Source organism: Anopheles moucheti, chromosome 3 (genome assembly GCF_943734755.1).
Source record: "Anopheles moucheti chromosome 3, idAnoMoucSN_F20_07, whole genome shotgun sequence".
Classification (NCBI taxonomy): Eukaryota; Metazoa; Arthropoda; class Insecta; order Diptera; family Culicidae; genus Anopheles; species Anopheles moucheti.
The window spans coordinates 47,214,728-47,240,459 of NC_069141.1; the positions used below are offsets into that span (position 1 = coordinate 47,214,728).

Below are 25,732 nucleotides of genomic sequence, written 5' to 3' on the forward strand. Positions count from 1 at the left end.
GTTGAATATTTTATTGCTGCTAGAACAAAACACAGCTTATGTTGTAAAGTTTATAGAGTAAAATTAAAATTACCTATAAATTAACAAAAACCTAACTCAATAAAAATGGCACTAATGTCACGGTTCTCATAAACATTCTCAACACACAAAATTACTAAACTAGTGCTGGAAACAGTTCCAATGAAAATGCAAACCCTTGAACCCATGTCTTTGTTTGTATATTATAAAGTAACTTTGAACAGAGCATTGCTAATTTGTGTATATTTTAATCGTGTACATTTTTGAATGACCGTGACTTATCGGAACTTAACTTATATTTCAATGTGTTTAATTTTCCTTCTATATGCTACTATGTTTTGTGTGTTTCATATCAAAGCTAGTCGTGTTTATATTTTATATTTGTTTGACGGTGTTTAAAGTTTAGTTAGTTCTTTTATTCCTCTTCGAATAAATTACTTAGCAAACATGTCTTACTGCACATTTCTTCTGCTATTTCTTATGCATTGTTTATATTTGATTAGAAAGCAGTTTTGTTTGATAATGGTAGTGTGGTCTTAGACTGGTCTGTAAACTCAAAAAACTGTCAAAGCTTGTATGTCAAACAATTTGTAAAAATAAACTTAAAACTCATTTAACCACTTATTGCTGCTAATGACAGATATTTTAAGTTACATGATTTATACAATAAGTAATTCGTAAAGAAATTGTACATTATTTTAATAACAAGCTATAAGAAATTATGTGAACTAACTAATCGGGTTGCAGATCTTACTGTTGTTTGTATTATTGACATCAGTCAACTTTTCCTTGTCTTACTTACCCCAACACGTTAACGATTTGTAGGCAATACGTCCATGACATGCAACAGTACAGTAGAGCTAGAATTAGGAAAAAGTGTAAATATCATTCGCAAAATTGTACGATAGATACCCAAAACTGATGACAATTGCGATAATAAGTCCAGTGGTATCAAACAGTCTGAATGATGATGTAATAAAAAGGTAAATTAGTTTATTTGCTCTGGGAATTAGACGTGCTACGATATGAGCCAGTTAGAGAGCTAGGTTTGTGATATCGATCTTCTTCCAAACACGCGTTTGAAAGCATGAAGCCAATATAGAAGCCCGGCCAGAGGCTTGGCAGGTCACTCGGAGAAATGATTGCATAATGGTACACATTTGCCTCATAAAGGCAGTGTTAGACACGTTTAAGTCTATGTGTACCTAGTAAATGTATAACAAAGTAATACACGCACCTTTTTTTTTAAATAGCAATGATTTGATAACAGTACAATTCAATATTGTTAATCTAGTGCAATAAAATAGTTGCTTACAATAAATATTTAAAACATTTCTTTACGAAATCAATGATTCAATGTATGAACAATTTTGAAGTAAAGCCTTTTATTTTTATCAACAATTAACTTATGATTTGGCAACAGTTTTGTGAGCATTGCACAGATCTGTTAGAATGTCATTGCTTGTTGTCCAAAAACTGTAAATAAGATTTTCGTTTACAAAATTCTGTTGCATGTTTGATGTTTTGATGTATATAAAATGTTATAATTTTAAAAAGGTGATGCTTTATCGAGTTACAGAACATTAAGTGTTATAACTAAAAGGCACTTATCCTTTGTACAACAACAACGTGTACGAAATACTAACTAGTTTTATATGTTCTTCTTCCTACTTCTCTTTCCATTTTTTACTAATCATCGTTAAAAATATTCTATCATTTGAATGGCGTGACTCACGATTATATACGTGACTTCAAAATACTATTATGCAAATGGCTGGATGCGACCACCATCGTACAATTATAAATTTGCAGATACGCTACGATGACGAGGATGAGGATGAAGGTCCCCAACCGGACCCTACACTTGAACAGGGTGTACCTGTCCCAGTTCGAATGCAGGGCAGCTTCCCTCCGGAGTTGGCCTCCACGCCTCTCGAGGATATTGACGGTTTTTATTCGAATCAAAGGGTAGGTAGCTAATGGTTGTGATGCCAATTTTTAATTCAAGACGATATCTTATTTACAATCGACTCACCAAGAGCATAAGCAGCTTTACTCTAAAGTAAAATAAAATTACTACATACAGTGAGATTTACTAAAACATGACATAAACTTTACTTCCAAACTCGATACCCTCGATCACTTTAACTACTCAAAAGAATAATTTTGCTGCTAATGTAATCTGCTCTAACCACAGTTTAACAGCTCGTTGACATGGTTGATGACTTTAATTTGACTGATATCGATGAATTATAAGTATGTTACGCCACTATTTATAAAAGATGTAATGTTTTACTTTTTTCTTTACAGACATTCGTAGTGATTAGTAAAGGAAAAGATATTTTTCGTTTCTCCGCCACCAACGCATTATACGTACTCGATCCGTTTAACCCTATACGTCGCGTAGCTATTTATATTTTAGTACATCCACTGTTTTCACTTTTTATAATAACGACCATTCTTGTTAATTGTATATTGATGATTATGCCTACCACGCCGACAGTCGAATCTACCGAGTGAGTATTGATGTGTACTACTAGATGTGTACGTGTAACAGTATGTGATTAGCTTACTTTATTTATCTATACCTATACATTGTCTTATCCCCATATCACGATCATGATCATACCATCATCTCATATTCCAGAGACATCGGATCCCTGATTGATTGATCTGATTGCTTTACCTTTAAAGTAATGTGTTTTATTGCGTCTGTCACCTTACTGCATTAGGGTGGATGTGACGGTTCGACACTTTCCGAAAACCCCATTCCCAACATCTCCAATTTTATTGTTGTTTGTACTATAACAGTCGTTTAATAATTTCCTCAGTACATAACAATACTTTGTATTATATTTAGCCTGTAATAATGTGCTGCATCAATAGCAATTTTAAGGTTACAGGTAGTTGAAGTAACTTTAAAGTCATGTTTTAGAAATGGGGTAGATCTGAAACGGAACTTGATGATTTTTCATCTGTTGTACTATTCAACAAATTTCTAAGTATCCCAATTCTGGATTAGACTTAACACGAGAAAACTGAAAAATACTATTTTTCGTTTTAATTTATTGCTGGGAAATTTTATATTTATACCGTTAGAATATAGAGTTAGTTATGTGGAGAAAAACACGATGTTATAACATATAATGTAACATCTAGCGATGTTTAGATTTTATACACAATTAGCTACCTTGTACATGAAGTACTAATGATAATGGTAATTTGTTATGGTGATTAATGAATTTCAACATTGTTGTTACCTCAGAATATGATGTATAGTGGAAACCTTTTTTTCGAAGAAACAAACAACTTCAAACACGTTAAAACATCTTAAAAAATAGTATCTTGATCAGACCTTGCCTTGCTTAGTTACCTACCCAGTTCTACATGGTATTACTATGTTTGTTTTACGTATCTTTGAAGAAGTTTGTCACTTAAATTTGTTTGATTTCGAATAACCAATTCCCCATGAATGTTAAAGCAAATGAAGACTTACCATTGAAGCAAATTGTTACCTTCTTAAGCTTGCTAAGTTTGATACACAATTGCAACGTTAAACACACTTCTAATTTTTTCCCTTTCATCACATAATTATCGTATTAAGGGTTACACCATAGAACATATAAAATATGAAAATTGTTTCAATTACTTAATACAAAAATATAGAACCGAATCTCATGAAATTACATTTTTGAATGGATGAAACTTTTGTATTGTAGCCATTATTTCACCGATCGAACCATAATTTTCTTCTTGTAAGAATCTGCTTCAATAATTGTTGCTGGCCATCGTTGCTATTAAAACTGAAAAAATACTCCTATTTTTTGTCTTGTGTTACTATCCACTACTACAGGGTGATATTCACCGGCATCTACACGTTCGAATCAGCTGTAAAAGTGATGGCGCGAGGTTTCATATTACAACCGTTTACTTATCTTAGAGATGCATGGAATTGGTTGGACTTCGTAGTAATAGCATTAGCGTGAGTTACAACATATTTTAGTTAACGGGTTAAACTAGAAACTAGCAAACAATAGGTATTACCTGTTGAAATCCAACGTGGAAGTGTTGAGAGTTAAAATACATCGAGGTTATAAATTTTATCCCAATGCACTTCCACGCTGGAATAATAAAGTTTTATTTTGTCCCAAGTTTAGAAATTTATGACTAAACTTATCCATAGGACTATCCATAGTATGTAGAATAATCATTCCATTACTAGGTGTATTTCTTTACACACATATTCGTACTTAGTTTAGGACTTCATGGTTTTGGCGAGTGGGAGGGAATTGATATCATAGAATCGAAATGATTGAAACAGTTGATTTTTGCAACAAATTAAAAGATGTTATCCCGGTTGGGTTTCGTGTGTAACGTTCAAAACGAGCTGTAAGAGCTGGTAATAGTATATTGAGCAAACGCAATCGTCACTGTTTCATGAACTTTTATGCATCTAGCTAAAAGAACCTTACTAACGCCATAAGACTAGAACCAAACTTCTCAAACACTATTTTGAGGAAATCAATCAATAGCTGTAGAGGTTGAGCATTTGTCTATTTACTAATTACTATTTATTTCGATGTTTTCTTTAAACGCTCTTCTGAATGGTTTATTAATACCATAGATATGTAACTATGGGTATAGATCTGGGTAATCTCGCTGCGTTGAGAACATTCAGGGTATTACGAGCTCTCAAAACAGTAGCCATTGTTCCGGGTGAGTATGAAAAATATACTTAGATCGGTGATATTGCAAAACATTTCTGTAAATAACGTTTTAAAACATAACGTATTCAATAAAAAATGGATAAATTTCTCAATCAATCTCCAAGCAGTGAAAGGTCACCTTATCCCGGGTGTACTCGGCCGTTCGTTGGTTATTTCGTCTTCAAAGGTTCTGTTCTGTTGATTAAGCGTCTTTGGGAGGGTAGTGTTATTTGGTGTTACGGTATCCTCAACTCATCCTATTAAGTTCAACTTGTACTGTGTCCAAAGCAATAGTCTGACTGGTTTTGTTGTAATTTGTTACAAAATGACAGATTATGTTGTCAATATTTGCATGTGTAGGATAGCTATAAAAGACGAAGCAATGCTAGGTGTCAGAAACTGGTGTCAGAAACATTACTACATACTATAATGGCCGTATCGACTTAATTTTTTATCATGTAACCGGATAGTCAATCCGCTTGCTTGCCATCCTTGCAAATGCCTTGCCGGCATGATGGTCGCGGCGCCGGTCTTCACACGTACGGACCGGACCAAAATCCCATCCGGACCAATCCCCCGTACACATGACTGACTATCTAGCTACGCGTAAATAAAATCACTGAAAGTCAGAAACCGCAGACCCTAATCCACTTGAGGTTGTTGTGCCGGCAAAAAAGAAAAAGAAGAAGAAAGCGTACCAATCAAAATGACTAATTTGGTAGTTCTATAGTGTTGTGCGCATAAAGTTGTGCGACAAACTACAAAAATGACGTTGCAATTTCATGATTTTATAACGTTATAATTTTAATTTTCAAGGTTCAAATTTGAAGATAAGGCGCTCAAAATTGGCCCGTTAGTTAGACCGAAATGTGCTGCAATATTACATAAAGAAATGTTTTGTGGATCGTTTAAAATTAATTAAAACAAAATAAAATAATTTTTCACACCACAAAGACGCTTGGACCACTTCGATAATGATGCTATTGCACGAAATTAATACGCACCTTTATTGTTTTGCAGGTTTAAAAACCATCGTCGGAGCTGTCATAGAATCCGTAAAGAATCTCAGAGATGTGATAATTTTAACAATGTTTTCGTTATCCGTGTTTGCTTTAATGGGTCTACAAATCTACATGGGCGTGCTAACACAAAAATGCATAAAAGAGTTCCCAATGGATGGTTCATGGGGTAATCTCACACATGAAAGCTGGGAGCTGTTCAACAGCAATGACAGTTAGTATCAGTTCGGTTCATGCCACTGGTTACACTCGTAACGGATTATACTAAAGTCACATCTTTCATTTTTGTAGCGAATTGGTTCTATTCCGAAAGCGGCGACATTCCACTTTGTGGTAACTCATCTGGAGCTGGGTATGTAAAAATAGCAGTACATTATTAATCCTGTTGATGTAATTCGAAAAACAAACGATAATTTGACATACGAAATAATTTTGCTATGTCTCGTTTTAGGCAATGTGATGAAGGTTACATTTGTTTACAAGGTTACGGCAAAAATCCAAATTACGGGTATACAAGTTTTGATACATTCGGATGGGCATTCTTGTCTGCCTTTCGTCTAATGACTCAAGATTATTGGGAGAATTTATATCAACTGGTTGGTATCAATAGGTTTCTCATTGGAGAACTGCAATTTTACTACTACTTTCTTTTGTTTAGAGATCATTAATATTCCTTATTTCTATTCTCTACGTTTGTTCTAACGCGAATGAAAAAAAGATTTAGATTTCCTGTTTTGTTAGGACCTTCGTTTCTTTTTTCTTAGTTGTTTTGGCAACCAGTTTATTTTTTATATCGAAATTAGCAGAATGATACAGAAAACGATAAATCTATGTTTGGTTGTACACTTAACACTATTTGGTTGTCTAATATTTGTATCCTTGTACATGTTGAGTAGTAATTATTCTTCCTTATTTTGTTTCGTACTATACAATTATCAGTTTGTACCATTATACTTATATAAGTCAATTCCACCTTATTAAACCTCCTTCAATCCTTTTCTTCGATGGTGTGCAAAACAGGTGTTACGATCAGCTGGACCGTGGCACATGCTCTTCTTCATTGTGATTATCTTCTTGGGTTCGTTTTACCTTGTAAATTTAATCTTGGCCATCGTTGCCATGTCGTACGACGAACTCCAGAAGAAGGCCGAAGAGGAAGAGGCCGCCGAGGAAGAAGCACTTCGGGTGAGAACATTACCTCTAAGAAGAAAATGAACGTAAAACGGCGTATGTTATGTACATGTAACATTACGCTCATTTTGGGCAATGCGATCTGGCCGCTGCATTTGAGTTAACTAAAAAAAAAACAAAAACAAAAAACCAAATACGTTCCTTTTCATTCTGAACTTGTTCGTTATATTCGTTAACCGTTCGTTAACCACCGTTCGTTTTTGGTGTAGTGTCTTTTATGTTCATATTTGACTATCTGAAACGATCAGAGAAAACCCAACCACATTGCAATGCAAATGATTACGAAGGGTCAAAATAGTAAAAGTTTGAAGCAAATCAACTGAAAATTTAAATTTCGTTCATGCTCCATGGGGTTGAACCACTAAAGATTATTGACGTGACATTTGTATTGAAATAAGCTGTTTAATTGATATACTTGTATCAAAATGACTAGCATCACACAATTTAACATATGAGTAAATATCGTTGTGCGTGTGTGTATGTGTGTGTGTGTGTATATGGGATAACCGCTTTAAACGGTTATCATCATATGCAGTTAAAACAAATTCCCAAACATTTACTAATCGGTGTATTTCATTTTTACACGTGGCTTTAACAAACATCGACAAATACATATTGTACCCCGCACTGGTACAACAAACCACAGGAAGCAGAAGAAGCTGCAGCAGCGAAGGCAGCTAAGCTGGAAGCGCAACAAGCAGCTGCAGCGGCGGCGGCCAATCCAGAGATCGCTAAAAGCCCATCGGATTTCTCTTGTCACAGCTATGAGTTGTTCGTCGGACAGGAGAAGGGCAACGACGATAACAATAAGGAGAAGATGTCCATCAGAAGCGAAGGATTGGAGTCGGTGAGCGAAATCACAAGAACAACCGCACCAACAGCTACTGCAGCTGGCACTGCAAAAGCCCGTAAAGTGAGCGCGGTAAGTATGTTACCGCTATGTTGCACCATCACTGAAAACTCGTTCTTCAAACTACTGATACTACTACTACTATTACTACTACAATACTACTACTATATTTATGGAACTATCGGGCTCCGTTAAGATCCAGATACACTAAAGATACCTGATCACAACATCTCTTCCTTCATTACTCAATTCATCAGCAACGCAGTTTAGGCAACACAATGAACGAGAGCACATCATTCTCAACTTTACTTTTGTTCTTCGGCTTACGTCGTCTGTTTTCATCTATTTCATTAGCCAACTTCAAATCAGTTTATCTTGAGTGTTTCGAAATAGTCAGCTTGATGTTTTGTTCACTCTGAGTTCATTATTCGATGCGTTCTATAAATATTAATGTGATGAACAAATGGAATATATGTTTAACTTAAATTGGTTCTGCATTAAAGATTGGTTCGTCATTTATTGTTTTGCATCAATCTACTGTAGAGTTACACTTTGCATTTTACTAGATTCAACCCATTTTTCTTATTACCAATGCACTCATAAAACGCCAATACTCACCAACATCACAAACAAAACATCACAGAACATTGTTTTCAACGATCCTCTCTATTGTATCCTCTACGAGTAGATTTGAAATAATGTGAACATCTTCTTTCGCTGTAACACTACTCAGATATTCCAGCTTCTTGTCAAATTGTACTGCCTTGCCTTGTATAACATATGTTTGTCATCATTAGTGATCCGTTGACATGTTTAAAATCAAGTTCGATGAATTTGTAACATTGTGCTGCTTCTCTTACATTTCGATGTGCAGTGGGTCTTTGATAGAAGTAAGCATACACACATCTTACATATTTACTTGGTTTTTACCTCGTTAATCTCCATCTTGAGGTTGCCGCCTGCTCAATCCTTTGGTATGTCTATGTCATCAGCGTATACCTGGGTCTGGATTGACTTATAGAGGATGGTCCCCTAAGTTTCCAAGGTCCTTAAGGTCCCTAAGTTCCTCCAAGTCGCAGATGGCCCTCTCAAGCGCTAGGTTGAAGAGTAAACAAGATAGCCCATCTCCTTGGCGCAGACCCTTGGTTGTAGCACAAGGTCGACAGAGTTTTCCATCCAACATCACCTGGCATATTTGTCGATACGCCTTGGTCGTTCTAATGAAACCAAAAAAAAAAATCACCTGGCAAGTGACGTTGTTCATTGTCATTCGTACTGTAGTAAGTTTGACCGGATTTCCAAAAGAGCTTATTGGGTATCGTCCAACGACAACATCGCTGAATACATGGAAGGAGTGTAGCTGCAGCTCCGTCATCTTCTAGAAGATTTGCTGCAAGATGAAGATCTGATCAGTGAATGATTTTCCGTTTTGGAAACCCGTTTATAGAAAAGGGAGAATGATTACACGAACGGACCGGACTAAACTCCCATCTGGACAAATCTTCAGTACGCAGGACTGACTATCCAGCTACGGGTAAATAAAGTTGTTGTGGTTGTGGTGCCGAAAAAGAAGATATATGGATCATAAAACTCTTGTGTTCTTTGAACACGGACAACAACAATTGAGCATTCGCTCAGGAATATACATTGAGAGGGAAACAAATGATTGTTTAAACAACCATTTGACAACAAATAGCCTTGAAATAGCTTATTTACTGTGTGATTTATATGGTTGAAGAAAGTTATGCTATTGCAATTATGAAGTTATTATTGTACACGATGATTATGTACTGGTAGTAGTGCCGGTCTTCACACAACAGGACCGGTTCAAAATCCCATCCGGACCAATTTTTCGTGCGCAGGACTGACTATCCGGTTACTGGAAGTAAAGCCAAAGAAAGCCAGAAATGGCAGGTCTAAACCTCTTGAGGTTGTAGTGCCGGTAAAGAAGAAGTTTGATACTCGATCCTTTTTTGTAACGATGATGGATGGTGAATGAATTCTGGTGATTGACTTTAATTTACGTAATAGTAATTAAGTATTTGATTTGAAAATCAAGCTTTTTACTATGGTATGAAAATAGGTTTTATTAATAGGTTATCCAATGGCTTTTAAATCCTCATTTTAATCAATACGAAACAATATGCACAGTGAACCAATCATATATCCTTGTTGTAAAATCATGCATTCAAATTCACGCGATCCAGTATTCATAATTGGGTTTTTTTCATTTTCAACTATTACGCTCATCTGTCAACCATACAAAAAACCGTCGGTAACTCGTTTATACACAACCCTTGTACACGTTACATACATACACCATCCAACGAACATGTTTATAATGTTAAAATTCCTCAAACTACAATCGACCACTGTGGGTCAGGGGGTCGCTACTGTTCAAAAGGTAGGTTAATGGCTTTAGTTTTTATAGGTTTTTTCATTTGCAATGTTTCTGTTTCGATCGATTTTTTTTGTTGACTAATTTTAGGTAAAGTAGTAATCAGTTTTTTTCTCTGTCCAATGCGCTGCAATGTAAATTATATGATAGATGTGATTATGTCTACTTTTCGTACCATAATGATTAGAGTATTTAATATAAATCATTCCAGTTTTGTAACGAACCCTTTTAAAAAAATAATTTTCACCACGGTTAATTGCAATCATTATTGCAAGATCAGTCAATTGAAGATCAGATCAGTAAGATCAGTCAATTGAAGACAACAACAAAAAAAACTGATACATATTAGTTCGCATAGCATTGCAAGCTTTTTATGCGCAAATTAATGAGGAAATAACAACTGTTAATAACATGCTTGGTTTACAATAGTATATTAATGCAGGTTATTCTTTTGTGTTTTTAGTTTTGCTTTCGATTTTAGCCTTTATTATTAACACACATATTTAACTATACTGTTCATGTAGCTTCGGTAGTGAAAATGTTCCACCTATATTGATACTTTTATATACACAGTTGATACATATTGTTAGAAAACATTATTTTTAAAGCGTTTTTTCGATTTTTTTTTATCAATAATCACAAAATCACAAATTGACTTCAAACAAACAGATTAAAGTAACTTAATATGAAAGGTTGCAACGAAAAACGAATTAAATTACTGTCTAAAGCACATAATTGAACCAGCATTTTTGGAAAAGAATGGTATACAATATACAATTTATTATGCTCTATTTGTAATATAAACAAACTCATAACATTACATCTAGTTGATGTCTGTCATATATATGCGGACGTGGATGTTTCAACAACATTACACATTATTGTAAAAAAATACTTACAAAATGCCACCAGTTCCAATATTAATGCAGCGCAGTGAAAAATGTTATTCTCAGACCAATACAATACTGAAATAACCTGCAACAGTAACACACTAACCAAATAAAACCTGTTACTTTTTAGGCTTCACTTTCATTACCCGGTTCACCATTTAATCTTCGTAGAGGATCTAGAGGATCACATCAGGTACAATCAAGTCGAAAATTGCACTAACCCATATTAATGTTTTAAGTTCTTTATTATTTTTCCCATTTTTTTTTGTTATACACTACTGACTTGCGATTGGTTAGCATTTTACAGCATTTCTTAAGATGAAAAAGAAATTGCAATTTTTTTTATATTGTGCTTGTCCCAAACGCTGGCAAATTGTTTCAATTTGTTTTACCGTATACTTTTTTATTTCTTTTTGCTCCTGCTGCCTCCCATTTTATCCTCATCGATCTTTATCGTGTTTTCAATATTTTCTTTGTCTTTCTCTTTTTCTCTCTATATTTTTTTACATTATGCACTGATTTAACATATTGGTTATCCCCATTCTACTATCCTCCCGACAAACAAACATACATAATTTGCCGAAACAAACTTCATCGCAACACACTGTGATACACTTTTACAAAACATTGGCATAAAATTGTATCCTGCTCCTGGTCGATCCTTTTTTCCATACGTTTATTCCATAATTATCTTTCAAAATCCATTGCCTCCGTGACGGATGTCAACAACGGAACCTGTCCACCTGGGGTCGACTTCGCCGCTGATCATCAATCTGCAGTTCACGATACGTAACGGTAGAGGACGTTTCGTTGGTGTACCTGGTAGCGATAGAAAACCATTGGTACTCTCAACATATCTCGATGCACAAGAACATTTGCCATATGCCGATGATTCGAACGCGGTGACGCCGATGTCGGAGGAAAATGGTGCAATCATCGTTCCAGTATACTATGCTAATTTAGGTACACTATAAAATATATTACTCCTTCAAATTCATACGACATTGCTCCCTCCATATTGTCTCTCTTTAACTCTCTCGCTCTCTCTTTCCTCTGCTCTCTCATACATTTTACTAATCCATCATCAACTAGTAACTACTTGCTCGTCAACTTTTGTCGACCAACAGTTTTACTTCATACTGACAGTAGCGTTACTTCATACTGAGTTAAAATATTCATACTAACTGTTTATTTCCCTTTTATTGTAGCGATAGAATGGTTTCTCATCAGTAAATGTAAATTGTGTTATGAGAAAGATTGCCATAATGTGTTCTTACATTTTTAGTTGACATAAAAGCATTGCCAACAATATCATGTTAGCACAACACAACAAAGCGTTTCATGTACTTAACATTGAAATAAGAATACTAATGAGAGCGCGGATTATTTTTTTAGAAGAGAGATATATACATACACAATTGGGCAATTGGGATTGGAATTGGTATTGGAAAATATTTTTATAGTGTCCAGAAAACAAACAAAATGCTCTGACTCGATTGTGTAGCGGCTAATGCTGTGCCCTATTTGGTACAATAGATCGGATATAAGTTGTTGGATATAAGAAAAGAAAAGCGAGCATAATCCGTTCCAATACACAACCGAGCAAGACGATAGCTTTGGCAGTGCAAAGTACAACATTCATAGTTTGAATTTAGTAGTACATGATTTGTTCAAGCACAAATAACGGAAAATGCATTTACACCAAGAAAACAGTATTCGATTGCTCCATGCAACTTGCTAATTTCTCTGTTAGCTTTTCACATTACAGTGAACGTTTCCAGTCTTGTATATTAAATTCGATAAACACTCATTTCATCTATTGTCATATTCATTATCATGCATTTTGATTTGCAAAACAAAAAATCCATGTACGCACTATTGCTTTCACGCATAGCGGCTAATAAAGCCTTAAACTAACCACAATCTTCTCTTCCGTTGGTATCTATCGATTGATTGTGGTGTTGGATACTTGGGTTCAACCATCAGGTTCGAGGCATTCGTCGTATACTTCACACCAATCGCGTATTTCCTACACATCTCATGGGGATCTGCTCGGTGGCATGACGAAAGAGAGTCGCCTGCGTAATCGATCTGCGCGTAATACTAACCATTCAATTGTGCCCCCTCCGAACGCTACTACTCTATCTTACGCCGATACCAACCACAAAGGACAGCGAGATTTCGTAAGCGATTTTGCCAAGAAACCACCTTAGCTTGTTGACACTGAATGCGCATGAATGTGGAATGTGTTGTTTTTGCAGGACATGACACAGGACTGTACGGACGATGCTGGCAAAATAAAACACAACGACAATCCTTTCATAGAACCTGCTCAAACCCAAACCGTGGTAGATATGAAAGGTACGGCAAAAAAAATCAAATCAAATATTTCAGAAGCAAATCGGAACTCAATTAATCTATTTCCCTTCTATTTTAGACGTGATGGTGTTGAACGACATTATTGAGCAAGCTGCTGGTCGGCACAGTAGAGCTAGTGATCACGGAGGTAATGTCGAAATGCATCCTATCGTATATATTGTTTATATCAAAGCGCAATGTAAATTGTATTCACGATGATTTTGAATTGAATTTGTGTCATGTATATTATTGTCTACCATATTTTTTCTTCGATTTTTGTGTTTTATAAATAAATTTATATGCTTATATTTTTCGTGTTCATCTTGGCGAACAAATTGTTTCTTTTGAAACAATTGTTTGTTCAACGGAAGTTGTTTTTTCTTCTTAAAATCGTATTAAGATCCAAAAATTTTTGCTATTACTGTACTCGATGTGTTTCACATACGTTTCCTTTGAAACCTTCATTGGCGTACGGTATTTTGAACGTTTTTCTAAATGTATTTGTTTTGTAAGACGTTATTTTTCCATATTTTTATACAGAATTGTACAATTTCTGAAACTGTGTTCGACGAGAGTTCCTTTGCATTTTAAATTGAACTTGATGTTTATGGGTTTTTGATTGCTGATCAGTTATCTGGATATCCTTTCTCGGACATTGCATTGTTTTGTTCATTTTATAAATTATCATACACTTAAACACAAAAAGAAAATCGCTATTTGTTACACGGCTAATCTAATTTCGAGTCGTAACGTTAGCCATCATGTGGTGTACTCAAGTGTTTCGACTTAATGTATTGTATGAATTAGATTTGTTGTGCTAGAACAATATGAAACTGAACCCTTAATGTGATTGAACGTTATTTGTAATAGACGGCAGAGCAAATAAATTAACTCCTTTTCCATACTTCCGTCCAACGTTGAAAACAACTCAAGTAATATCCGTTCTGTCCTTGTACTTTGTTTGTTTTTGTATGATAACACCAACGTGAAGTGATCGACTTCGATTTTTAAATGAGCTAATCTTCCTTTGTGTCGTTAATTCTAACGATAAGAACCAATTTTGTAGATACATGTATGTTCCATTCCCATTATTCACTTCCTATTTTTTTTCTTATCTCTTTTCTTAGTTATGTATCATGACATCATTTTGTGTGTAAAAAAAAAACAAAAAAAATCAAAACCATCCTGAGACATACTAATCACTGTGTATTTAATCTGTTGCTAGCCTTAAAACTCCTAGTTGACTCCACTTTCTTGTGTTTTATTTATCTTTTTTGGAGCGATAATGAGATTTCTTTCCGTATGAATAATGCCTTCCATGGTAATGAATATCAAACGAAGTATGAAGTAAGAACCTAATCGTTAACATAAGTCAGAAGAGCTTATAAGCATAAGACATCATGCCATAGAATTATTCCACCTGTAGACCGTGCACAATTTTATTGCTCTAGTTCTAGAAAGTATTACTAGTAACATGTTTAGATATTTGTAGAATAATTGTGTGTGATATGGTTTTGTTTCTCTGTTTGATTTCACCTTGTAATGCAAGTTGCAGAGTAGTTCCCGTAGAGCTTGAAGTAATGTTAGTAAAATAGAAATCTATTTGGAACGCACCGGAATGGGATGAAAAGTGACCAATGTTACGTCCTCCGAAGGAATGAATGCATCCGTACAATTATGGTTTTGTTATGTTTATCATACATTTTCACATGTATTTGTTTGGTTCAGTATCAATTTAACTTTTATTTACAATAACCTCATCATAATAGCGGACGCCTCCAGGATGCAATATGAATGTGCCAAAACATTTCATGCTGCTGATTAAATGGATTGATTATTGCATCTTTAGATCATTAGATCATTTTAATAAATGAATAAGACAGGGCGTTCACTTACGTTTACTTTTGTGAAGTAAGGGCTAACGTTAAAATAAAACGCTTAGCCCTTTTCGTTAAATTTAAAATGCATCAACCGTTCGCTTGCACACAGTTGAACACACAGATTTCAAGATACGGAAGCAAGAAGCTTCTAAATGAACAAACTTGTTATGCATTTGGATGAGCGAATTCAAATGTACAAACATGCGAGTGTGGCCAACTGAACGTGATTCTTGAAACGTTTTTGATCTGCACCAGCAACTAAGCCAATACTAGATACACTAGATATAATACATTCATCTAGGGTAGACAATTTTGCTTCTACTGATCAAAATTTACAAAACACCTCATTGACTGAACATGATAAATTTTGCAGTTTGAAAAATCTTAGCATAGTAGCAACTCATCAGTCAATACCAGCTTATGCTTGACATGGAACAAGATCTTAGTTAAATGCGCAATGTAGCTAACTACACGACATTTCTGAATTTTATCGAATTACTGTGAGACTGGAACAATTTTCAGAATTTCGGGGTTTTCTTTCTACAGTAATGACTATAAGCAAATAGTGTTAAAAGCGTCATATATAAAGTTGAAATGTAGAAATAGTTTGGTCAAATTGATCCAGCCTCTAATCGATAAACTTCATAGCTAACAAGCAAATAAAATAAATTTCTTGTAAGAATTAAAAATTAATTCAATTTAAATTCTGAGCATTCTGCATCAGATGGTCGTATTTCATGCTTTGCTTTAGCTAGAATACTGATTGCAAAATAGATCATATTTTATGTGGGAAAAATTGCAACAGCAAGCTTACCACATAAAATACACATTCAAGGCACATTCTATCGGCTAAAAGGATTTTCAATCTCGCAACAGTCATAAAAGCCAGCTAAAAAAAAATTGCTGCACTAAACAAGTGTACTAACTAAGTACATACAACAAAAAAGACAAATACAACACAAATGGAAGTGAGTCAAAACCCTTCGCACTAATGCTCGCCTACGATGTTCAGTCTCTGTTTATTACTTCCCCACAGAGGACGACGACGAGGACGGCCCAACGTTCAAGGATAAGGCGCTCGAGTTCCTGATGAAGATGATCGACATTTTCTGCGTCTGGGACTGTTGTTGGGTTTGGCTTAAATTTCAGGAAGGTGTTGCTTTTATTGTGTTCGACCCATTTGTGGAGCTGTTCATTACGCTCTGCATTGTGGTAAATACGTTGTTCATGGCGTTAGATCATCATGATATGGATCCCGACATGGAGAAGGCTCTGAAAAGTGGCAACTATGTAAGTTTCGAATAATTTAATGCATCGCGTTTGCCAATTCTTCCTTTGCGTATGTTTAGTTAAATAAGGGTGTCGAACTGGATTGCTGATGTTTGGATTAAACTGGTTTAATGCGAATTTTTTTGTTACAGTTCTTCACAGCAACTTTCGCCATCGAAGCAACAATGAAGCTTATTGCCATGAGCCCCAAATACTACTTTCAAGAGGGTTGGAATATCTTCGATTTTATTATTGTAGCACTGTCCCTACTAGAGTTGGGGCTTGAGGGTGTTCAAGGATTGTCAGTATTACGCTCATTCCGTTTGGTAAGTATCGGTCAGGGGTGAGCTTCTGGCCGTTGACTAGTTTTGGGCAAACTGCCACCCTGTACCATAACGTCTTAATGACGAATGTCTGTTTAACATGCTGTTTCAATCGTGTCGTATTACACAAGTAAAATGTTTGTAGCAGTTTTCTTCAATTATAACACAGATAATGTTGAACCCTTCCTGAGGAATGAAATCGCCATGTCAATTTAAATATTTTGACTGATTTAGACTCGACGGATTATTTGCGTTACATCATATATCATTCTGAAATATTGATACGCTTGCAATTACAGCTGAGAGTGTTCAAACTGGCAAAATCCTGGCCTACATTAAATCTTCTCATATCCATCATGGGACGCACAGTTGGTGCGCTTGGCAATTTAACCTTCGTCTTATGTATCATCATTTTCATCTTCGCCGTGATGGGGATGCAACTTTTTGGCAAGAACTACACAGGTAGTGTGAGAAAGGCCAAACCTGTGCTTGGGAGATTGGATTTTTCGTTCAAAATCTTCGCTACATTTCTTAGCTGCTCCTTTTTCTCTCTCTCTCTCACTCTCTCTCTCTCTCTCTCTCTCTCTCTCTCTATTCATCTCTGCTATATGCTGAACAAACTATCAATAATGCCTTTAGAGCTACTCTTTCGTTTCACCTTTACAAATCTAATTAACTTTCCAACTTTGTACTATCACTCTGTTGTTACTCTTAACACACTTACGAGCTCAAGGACCCACATGCAGTAGAATGTTTCTTAAGGAAAAGGTTTTTGTTCGTTCAGCGTTAAATTCCAACGTACAACGTCAAGCAAACAAACGATATTTAGTCTATAACATAAAGAATAGTTCGATGCATGTGAGTTGCTCTTGATAGCACGAAGTGTGTTAGGCTTTCCACTCAAACTCTGTCCCTTGGTTAAGTAATTAACGCTGTGATATTTTTCTCTCAACTCTGCATAACCTTTCATTAGCTGCAAGACACTGATAAAGCCCGTTATTAGGTATCGGCATTAGCAGCATTAGCGGCAATCTTGCAAACACCGTACAAGATCTGATCTTGCGCTTATATTTAATGTAGCTAAAGATCTTACGATGTAGTCGAAGACGAATTGAAAGCATCAATACGAAAACTTGCATACATCATAGTGGTATCCGATTGCAGTTAGTGGATGTGTTTAGATGAAACAGCATGATAGGGTATATTAACGTATCGGGCGAATCCGACTGAAAGAATGACTTCTTCCTATTATCCTTCACATGAAGGAACATCATTCCGACGATTAACTACTCGTTCTGATGTACTTAAGTAAAAAACTAATGGTTAATGAAACATGCTTTCTACTCTTGCTCATTTTCTCTACTGTCTCTCTATTTCTCTCTTTCTTCTTTTTCATGGTTCTTTTTTCTCTCACATTAATCGTATGTAATTGAAACACTTTTCGCTAAAACAAACCAATGCCACAAAATCATAACACAAATCAACAACCTGCATCAACAACGTCGCTATCGTACCGCATACGCAAAACCAATTCGAATGGCGAAACATTTCAAACCGTATAATTTAAAATCGCGTTTCATTTCGATCACAAAACTTCTCAAACTATCAAACACGTCATCAACACAAATCATTTTGAAAACGACAGCTTCGAGTGTTTAAGCTCGCCAAATCGTGGCCAACGCTGAATTTACTCATTTCCATCATGGGCAGAACGATGGGAGCGTTAGGTAATCTGACGTTCGTGCTCTGCATTATCATCTTCATCTTTGCCGTGATGGGAATGCAGCTGTTCGGAAAGAACTATGTCGGTAAGTAGCGGGCACTGCAAAATGGCGCAAAATACTTTGTGATTGAAAGCATCGTACATAACAACCATAATCACAGCGAAAAACCAGGCAATCGTTTCGTGGCAATATTCGTTTCCATCGTACCATTTGTATAAATGTACACCACGGCAATACTCAAGAACAATTCGGGAAAAGCATGGAACATAGTTGATTGTGAATGGTATTTTCAACGGTGGCCAACCGGTGCTTACCGTTTCGATCACATAATATAGTGCAATAGCTAAGGGGTGCTTTTGCTATGCTTTTTGGAACAGTAGTTATAATTTAGTTCAGTAAAGGCCCGCGAATGGTTGTACGCATTCGTAAAAAGACTAGAAAATAGTTCAACAGATTGAATACGTGTTTAAGGTAGTGTATTTAGCGTACGATATCCATTGATTCTTAACCATATTGCTTGATGTTCTAATACGCGGCTTTCGATTCAATTACGAGTTACAACTTTCTATCATTTGTAAGAAAATCTATGACTGCTGATGTGTCTCCTAAATTACTAGAAACTGTATCGTTATTTCTTATCTGATCTCTAGCTATAAAAAAAAAGTTCAAAATCGATGCATTTGTATAAAATTCTCACTACAATTCCATTTGAATACAACAGACTGCAACAGATCTCCTATAGAGCAGCCGCTATTTTCTTGCATTTGGTATGTTGTTCTGATTTGCAGCGAACATGTTTAATACTGTATTATGTCCGCTGATTGCTGTCTTGCATACAATGGTTTGCTAAACAACAACAAATAATCAAACGACAAGCTTTTAGATAAAAACAAGCTCTAGAAACAGCTTACGTATGCCTCGATAATCAGCAAATCTGCTAGCTTATCCACGCGGATTCTTTGTATATCAAACTGCAAGTTCGATTGCTTTACATTTACGCCGAAGTGCTAGTGGCAAAATACTGTTATCCTAATTGTTTTTCGTTCGTATTTTTCTTCAATTCCTTTCGAAACGATTTCTTGCAGATAATGTGGATAGGTTCCCGGATCATGATCTGCCAAGATGGAATTTTACAGATTTTATGCATTCCTTCATGATTGTGTTCCGAGTGCTGTGCGGTGAATGGATCGAATCCATGTGGGACTGTATGCTTGTTGGCGATGTGTCATGCATACCATTTTTCCTGGCTACAGTAGTGATAGGAAATTTAGTCGTAAGTAGCGTAACAATCCCATCTGTGTTGACCATTAGTACTTATCCTGGTTCTTATTTTGCAGGTTCTTAACCTTTTCTTAGCCTTGCTTTTGTCAAATTTCGGTTCTTCATCCCTGTCCGCACCAACGGCAGACAACGAGACCAACAAGATCGCCGAAGCGTTTAACAGAATATCGCGCTTTTCAAACTGGATCAAGGCGAACGTAGCGAATGCGCTCAAGTTTGTTAAGAACAAACTAACAAGTCAAATAGCATCCGTGCAACCTGCAGGTAAGCGATGCAATTCAGTTCGTTATTCAGGTAGAAGGTTACTATCCACTTACATTACCGCTGTTAACATTGGCGCTAGTGTGCGATTATGCTTTAGGTTATTTGCTGTTACCTACTGTAGTGTAGATACATCCTACCGACTATTGTTGTTTTGTGATAATTTTGGGGATGTTTGAAACTTGTACGATATATGATGTAATGAGTTAAGCGATTCATATATATTTCAAACTGATTCGGATTCAATATGTATGGCATCGTTTCAAAATTGTGCAGCAAATTGTAACAATACTTTCAAATTGTTCAGCAATTGTCCGATCGAATTCGCGTGCATGAACACCCTGTAAATTTAATCTTACATTTCAATTTTAAAACATACATATAAGATTCGCAACCTAAGACTGATGTATTTACACGTATACAGGGCTGTAGTGTGATGTTCAATACAATTAAGTCCTGATAAAAATGTTAGTCTTCTCTTATTATGAAGTTTTCAGACAAATGATCGTCAATCGTAATTTTATTTGGTATCAGAATAAATAAGACGTCAAATCACTTTTAATTTTCATTTAAACTAAGACATGTTAAGATATTCTATCAGTACAATTGCTCCGTGAAGATTGCTTGAGAAAATGAAGGGATTTCTCCTTTGGGGTTATGAAAAATACATTCATAGCATTAAATCAACTCACAGGAATTATGTTCGCGCACGTACACAAACATTAAACGAGTTATAAAGTTGTCGATATATGAAACTGCTTTAAATTTTATTATTATTATTATTTTATTATTTATGAAAATACGGCATTGCCGTCATAATGGAATTTAAATAAAAATTTTATTATTTACGATGATCGCCAAGAGTGGATTTTTTCCTTCTACCCAAAAGTAGTAATTGAGCTTTACATTATTATGTTGCTAGTTTGGTAGTAATTTATCGTGCTATGTTAATATGTTTGTGTGTTATGAAGAAGACAAACAAATAGAAACTCGAAAACAAAAATGATAATGTTACAAACATATGTGTATCGTTCAGTAGTGTGTGGCTTGAGGTAATTTGGTGTTTTCTTGTGCCCTTGTAATACTATAACAAACCAGCTTCGAAATATCAGCATTCCGAGGCATTCCGCTTAGAAAGACTAATTAATTGGTTTGATTTTGTGTAAACGACACAAAATGACGACAGTTGACTGCACAATGAAATTGGTAGATTGCAATTAAACTTTACGGTTATAAATTTAATAAAGTAAATTTTCCAATCTTTTACGTTGAAACATTTGGCGCGGTCTTGTGGTGTATTGGTAGTGGCGCCGGTCTTTATATGACCCTCCCCCTCAATTATCCCTCTCAAACAACTACTTATCGGCCATGAAAACTAATTACAGCAATGACATTGGTTTCCATCGTTTAAGATCGATACCGCTAATCTAATAAGCATGTTTACTATTACTATTTACTATTAGCTGGACCAACCGACCGACAGCGGTTGTTGTTGGGAAACTATCCAAAATGGTGCTCAAAATTAGATTCCATCAGTGATTCGGTTGGTGCACAGCAATTCACTAGACTTCCTTGTCCTTGTGGACTTACTAAACCACCAGTCCAGCTATAACGCACCACCATAGATCAAACGACTGATCTTGATCGTGTTGATAGTTTTACATAAAATACCACTACCTACTACTGCGGACGTTTTTGTACAGAAAAATGTAAATGTATTGTTCGTGTTTTGTATTTACCTACTGTTTGCTCCCCCAAAATATGTGTTCTGCCACGCTTGTGTTTTTCCTGATTGTGGATCTCATGTGGATGGTAGTAGACATTTGTCGTTGTTTGCGTTTAAAAACGGTTGTATGCATTTCTTTGTTGTATGTTGATGAAATGTGCATTTGTGTATTTGTGTGTGTGCTCCGATATTTATAATATCCGTGTGCCTACAAACGATTCTTAACTCAACTGTATCCATTTTTTCTCTCGATTTATTTACTTTTGCAATATCAATTTTATATCCTACGCGAACTGCGCACTGAAACAAACTGCGTTCAATGGAATGCTATGCCATTGTGAATCTTCTGATGTGCTTATCTTGTTCGACTTATTTTGGATATCGCGGAATTGAAATGATATTCTATCACTGGTAATTTATTCGACTCAACCTCAACAAACATATGTGTTGGTACCATCGGTTAAACATGAAAAAAATTGTTGCACACCTTTATGGAAACTGAATCATGACACACAAACAAACAAACAAACAAAAACACACATGCGTTAGGCAAAGGAGTATGTCCATGTATATCTGCAGAACATGGCGAAAATGAGCTGGAACTTACTCCAGATGACATACTGGCTGATGGATTGCTGAAGAAAGGAATCAAGGAACACAACCAACTGGAGGTGGCTATAGGCGATGGGATGGAATTTACCATTCACGGTGATCTGAAGAACAAAGCAAAGAAGAATAAGCAGATCATGAACAACTCAAAGGTACGTACATACTTTCCTACTATCGATTCCGCACCTTTGCATCCATTCATCGATTTGGTTTTGTTATTGGTATGAGCGTTTTGTTTTGTTTCATTGGTCATACAAGTTGGTCCCAACACAATTACCCAATTCATTTTGACCAATATGGCACAAAACCCATTTTGCCTGCAACCTGCAAACAGTTTTTATACGCACACTCATTCACTATTACTACCAGAACCTTTAGCTGCTAAGCAAAACATTAATCTCATTATGTGTGTATTATGTCTTGATAATTAGGTGATAGGCAATTCTATTAGTAATCATCAAGATAATAAATTAGAACATGAACTGAATCATAGAGGCGTGTCCTTGCAGGACGATGATACTGCCAGTATCAAATCTTATGGCAGTCACAAAAATCGCCCATTCAAAGACGAAAGCCACAAAGGTAGCGCCGAAACGATGGAGGGCGAAGAAAAACGTGACGCCAGCAAGGAAGATCTAGGAATTGACGAAGGTGGGTATCGCAGTGCGATCGAATGGCCCGGAGTTAACCTTTTTTTTCATGTCAATTGTCTCCGTCCACTCCGTCCAGAGCTCGACGATGAAGGCGAAGGCGAGGAAGGTCCGCTGGATGGCGAGCTTATTATTCACGCCGAAGAGGATGAAGTGATCGAAGATTCACCGGCTGACTGCTGTCCGGATAATTGCTATAAAAAGTTCCCGGTGCTCGCTGGAGACGATGATGCTCCGTTCTGGCAGGGCTGGGGAAACCTGCGCCTCAAAACGTTCCAGCTGATTGAGAATAAGTACTTCGAGACTGCTGTAATTACCATGATTTTGCTTAGTAGCTTAGCCTTGGTAAGTGTGGCACAATCGACGATCGATGTACGGCTTTTCCAATGATCATTTGCTCTATATCCTTTTATACCCCTTCAGGCACTTGAAGATGTACATCTTCCCCAGCGCCCTATTCTTCAAGATATCCTTTATTATATGGACCGAATATTCACAGTGATATTTTTTTTAGAGATGTTAATCAAATGGTTAGCTTTAGGTTTTAAAGTATATTTTACGAATGCTTGGTGTTGGCTTGATTTTATTATCGTAATGGTAAGTACAATCGTCCTGCGCGCCGTGTGAACATATTGACTGGACCCTCATATAATTCTGTTATCTCCATATCATATACGTAGTAAAACGATCATAATAACAACTTATTTTAACCATAGTTTCTCACACAATCACACACCCCAATAAGAGAGACGAAATGATTAATCTTGTAACATATAAACTCATTATTTGCTGAACATAAGTAAGCACTCATGTGATATATATGTATTATAGGTTATATTAGAGTGATTGCGTTAGAGAAGCTTATGACCGGTTATCTTTTAGTTGATTTCCGTTTCATTGCGTCCATTTTTCCTTCGTTCAATGATTTTCTTTTCCTTAGCTATCGCTGATAAACCTTGCCGCTATCTGGGTGGGAGCGGCCGATATTCCAGCGTTCCGTTCGATGCGTACACTGCGCGCCTTGCGCCCGCTTCGGGCCGTATCACGTTGGGAGGGTATGAGAGTAAGTACCAAGGCACTTGGTTTACTTGCGTACGTTTCGATTTGCAAAAGAGGCCACTCTACCTCTGGGCTTTGATGGTGTACCACTTTGTGCAGTGACATTGTTCGTGGAAGCTATCTTGCTCTTCCTTCAATTTCCTATATATTCTAGCTGGCGAAACACGATTGTTATCTATTTTTTCCTTGTAGTCTTCTTTATGTTTGTATAGACGTGTGCTGTATTTCCTTCAAAACATTTGTCCAAAGAAATCAATCTGTCATCTATCCATCTTTTGTTACGCGTTGCTGGTTAATATATAACATTGAGCAAACGTTTTACGCAGCTTATGGTTCTACAATGTGTACTATTCGATGTTTAGTATCAACCGAACACTTCTTGTAACGGTCTTCTTCTTAGGTGTGAAATTGTGCAACTTTCTAAACATTTGTAAAACGTTCATGCAGCGTCAGTATGCCGATAATTGTTTACATTCATGACGGAAACGTTTATAGATCCTCCAAAAGAAATGAAACGTTTGGGAAATTTTGTAAATGACAATAATGCAACCTAATGGATTTTTATCAGTTTATGAAATATTCAGTTCTCTCCTGATTCACATTTAGGTGTAATTTTTGTGTTTTAGATTTCAATATTTATGTTGCAAGCATTAACACTACTGTTACTTGTTGATAGGGAATATAAAAATAAGATTAGATAACTTAGCTTTGTACATCATTTTTTGTATCATTATTTCTATGGTACAAACATTGAATTTTCCTTTAAACGTGTACACTCACAACGTTTCCGTTTGCTAAAATTATGTTTTGTATAGTATATTTTCGACACTATTACACGGTATGGGCAGAAAGGGCATTAATCTGACAATTTGTGACAGCAAGGGTAAAGGAGGAAGCTTTTTTTTGGGATTTTGTAATCACGAGAAGAAGGTGGTTGCTAAATTGTCTATCCAAGTGAGATACTCGGCTATGCCCTTTGTATTTGTGTACAACACATAAAAACCACAAATATCTAACACGATCTTTAAAGAGCATAATAATTAGCATTACCACGATAGACTTTTAACGATACTTAAACTAGATTCCCTACCGGAGTTTACTAAAGGCATATCAAAACGATGGTAACCTCGATTACTGAGATCACAGATGTACATACATGTGGATTGACAATAAATCAGCCAATTAAAGGAATGTTGAATGTTGTGCGTGATTATCTTGGGCTAAACTTAAACATTGGCTCACTTTTCCTTCAAAAGACTTATGGGCGCACAAAATGACGTTGAAAGCAATGAAAACAACGACCTTTCGTGCCTTTTAAACGCTGCTGTACGTGTTATACATGTAGCTGATGCTGATGCAAACCAGTCGCTTTAGTATGTGTCGATGTCACTTTTATGTGTTGTGTTCTTTTTTTTTACTTGCGTTGGTTGTATACTTTTGTTTTCTTTATACTTACTCATTTGCAATTAATTACATTGACCTCTTTTTGTGTACAGATGCCAATAAAATGGTAAATTTGG

General features: G+C 36.0%; 1 protein-coding gene across 1 annotated transcript in view; it reads left to right on the plus strand.

The window, feature by feature from the left end:
* Nucleotides 1-25,732, plus strand: part of LOC128302031 (sodium channel protein para) — a 45,578-nt gene that overhangs the window by 9,757 nt on the left and 10,089 nt on the right. The window contains exons 5-28 of the mRNA XM_053038744.1: nt 1,831-1,986; nt 2,329-2,534; nt 3,872-4,000; nt 4,643-4,734; nt 5,745-5,957; nt 6,035-6,095; nt 6,195-6,339; nt 6,764-6,928; nt 7,581-7,856; nt 11,203-11,265; nt 11,852-12,035; nt 13,059-13,255; nt 13,334-13,433; nt 13,510-13,578; nt 16,323-16,600; nt 16,732-16,905; nt 18,548-18,710; nt 19,712-19,899; nt 19,964-20,171; nt 22,474-22,655; nt 23,013-23,154; nt 23,233-23,498; nt 23,577-23,750; nt 24,094-24,216. Coding sequence (XP_052894704.1) covers nt 1,831-1,986; nt 2,329-2,534; nt 3,872-4,000; nt 4,643-4,734; nt 5,745-5,957; nt 6,035-6,095; nt 6,195-6,339; nt 6,764-6,928; nt 7,581-7,856; nt 11,203-11,265; nt 11,852-12,035; nt 13,059-13,255; nt 13,334-13,433; nt 13,510-13,578; nt 16,323-16,600; nt 16,732-16,905; nt 18,548-18,710; nt 19,712-19,899; nt 19,964-20,171; nt 22,474-22,655; nt 23,013-23,154; nt 23,233-23,498; nt 23,577-23,750; nt 24,094-24,216 — 3,954 coding nt within the window. The remainder of the gene's footprint in view (nt 1-1,830; nt 1,987-2,328; nt 2,535-3,871; nt 4,001-4,642; nt 4,735-5,744; nt 5,958-6,034; nt 6,096-6,194; nt 6,340-6,763; nt 6,929-7,580; nt 7,857-11,202; nt 11,266-11,851; nt 12,036-13,058; nt 13,256-13,333; nt 13,434-13,509; nt 13,579-16,322; nt 16,601-16,731; nt 16,906-18,547; nt 18,711-19,711; nt 19,900-19,963; nt 20,172-22,473; nt 22,656-23,012; nt 23,155-23,232; nt 23,499-23,576; nt 23,751-24,093; nt 24,217-25,732) is intronic.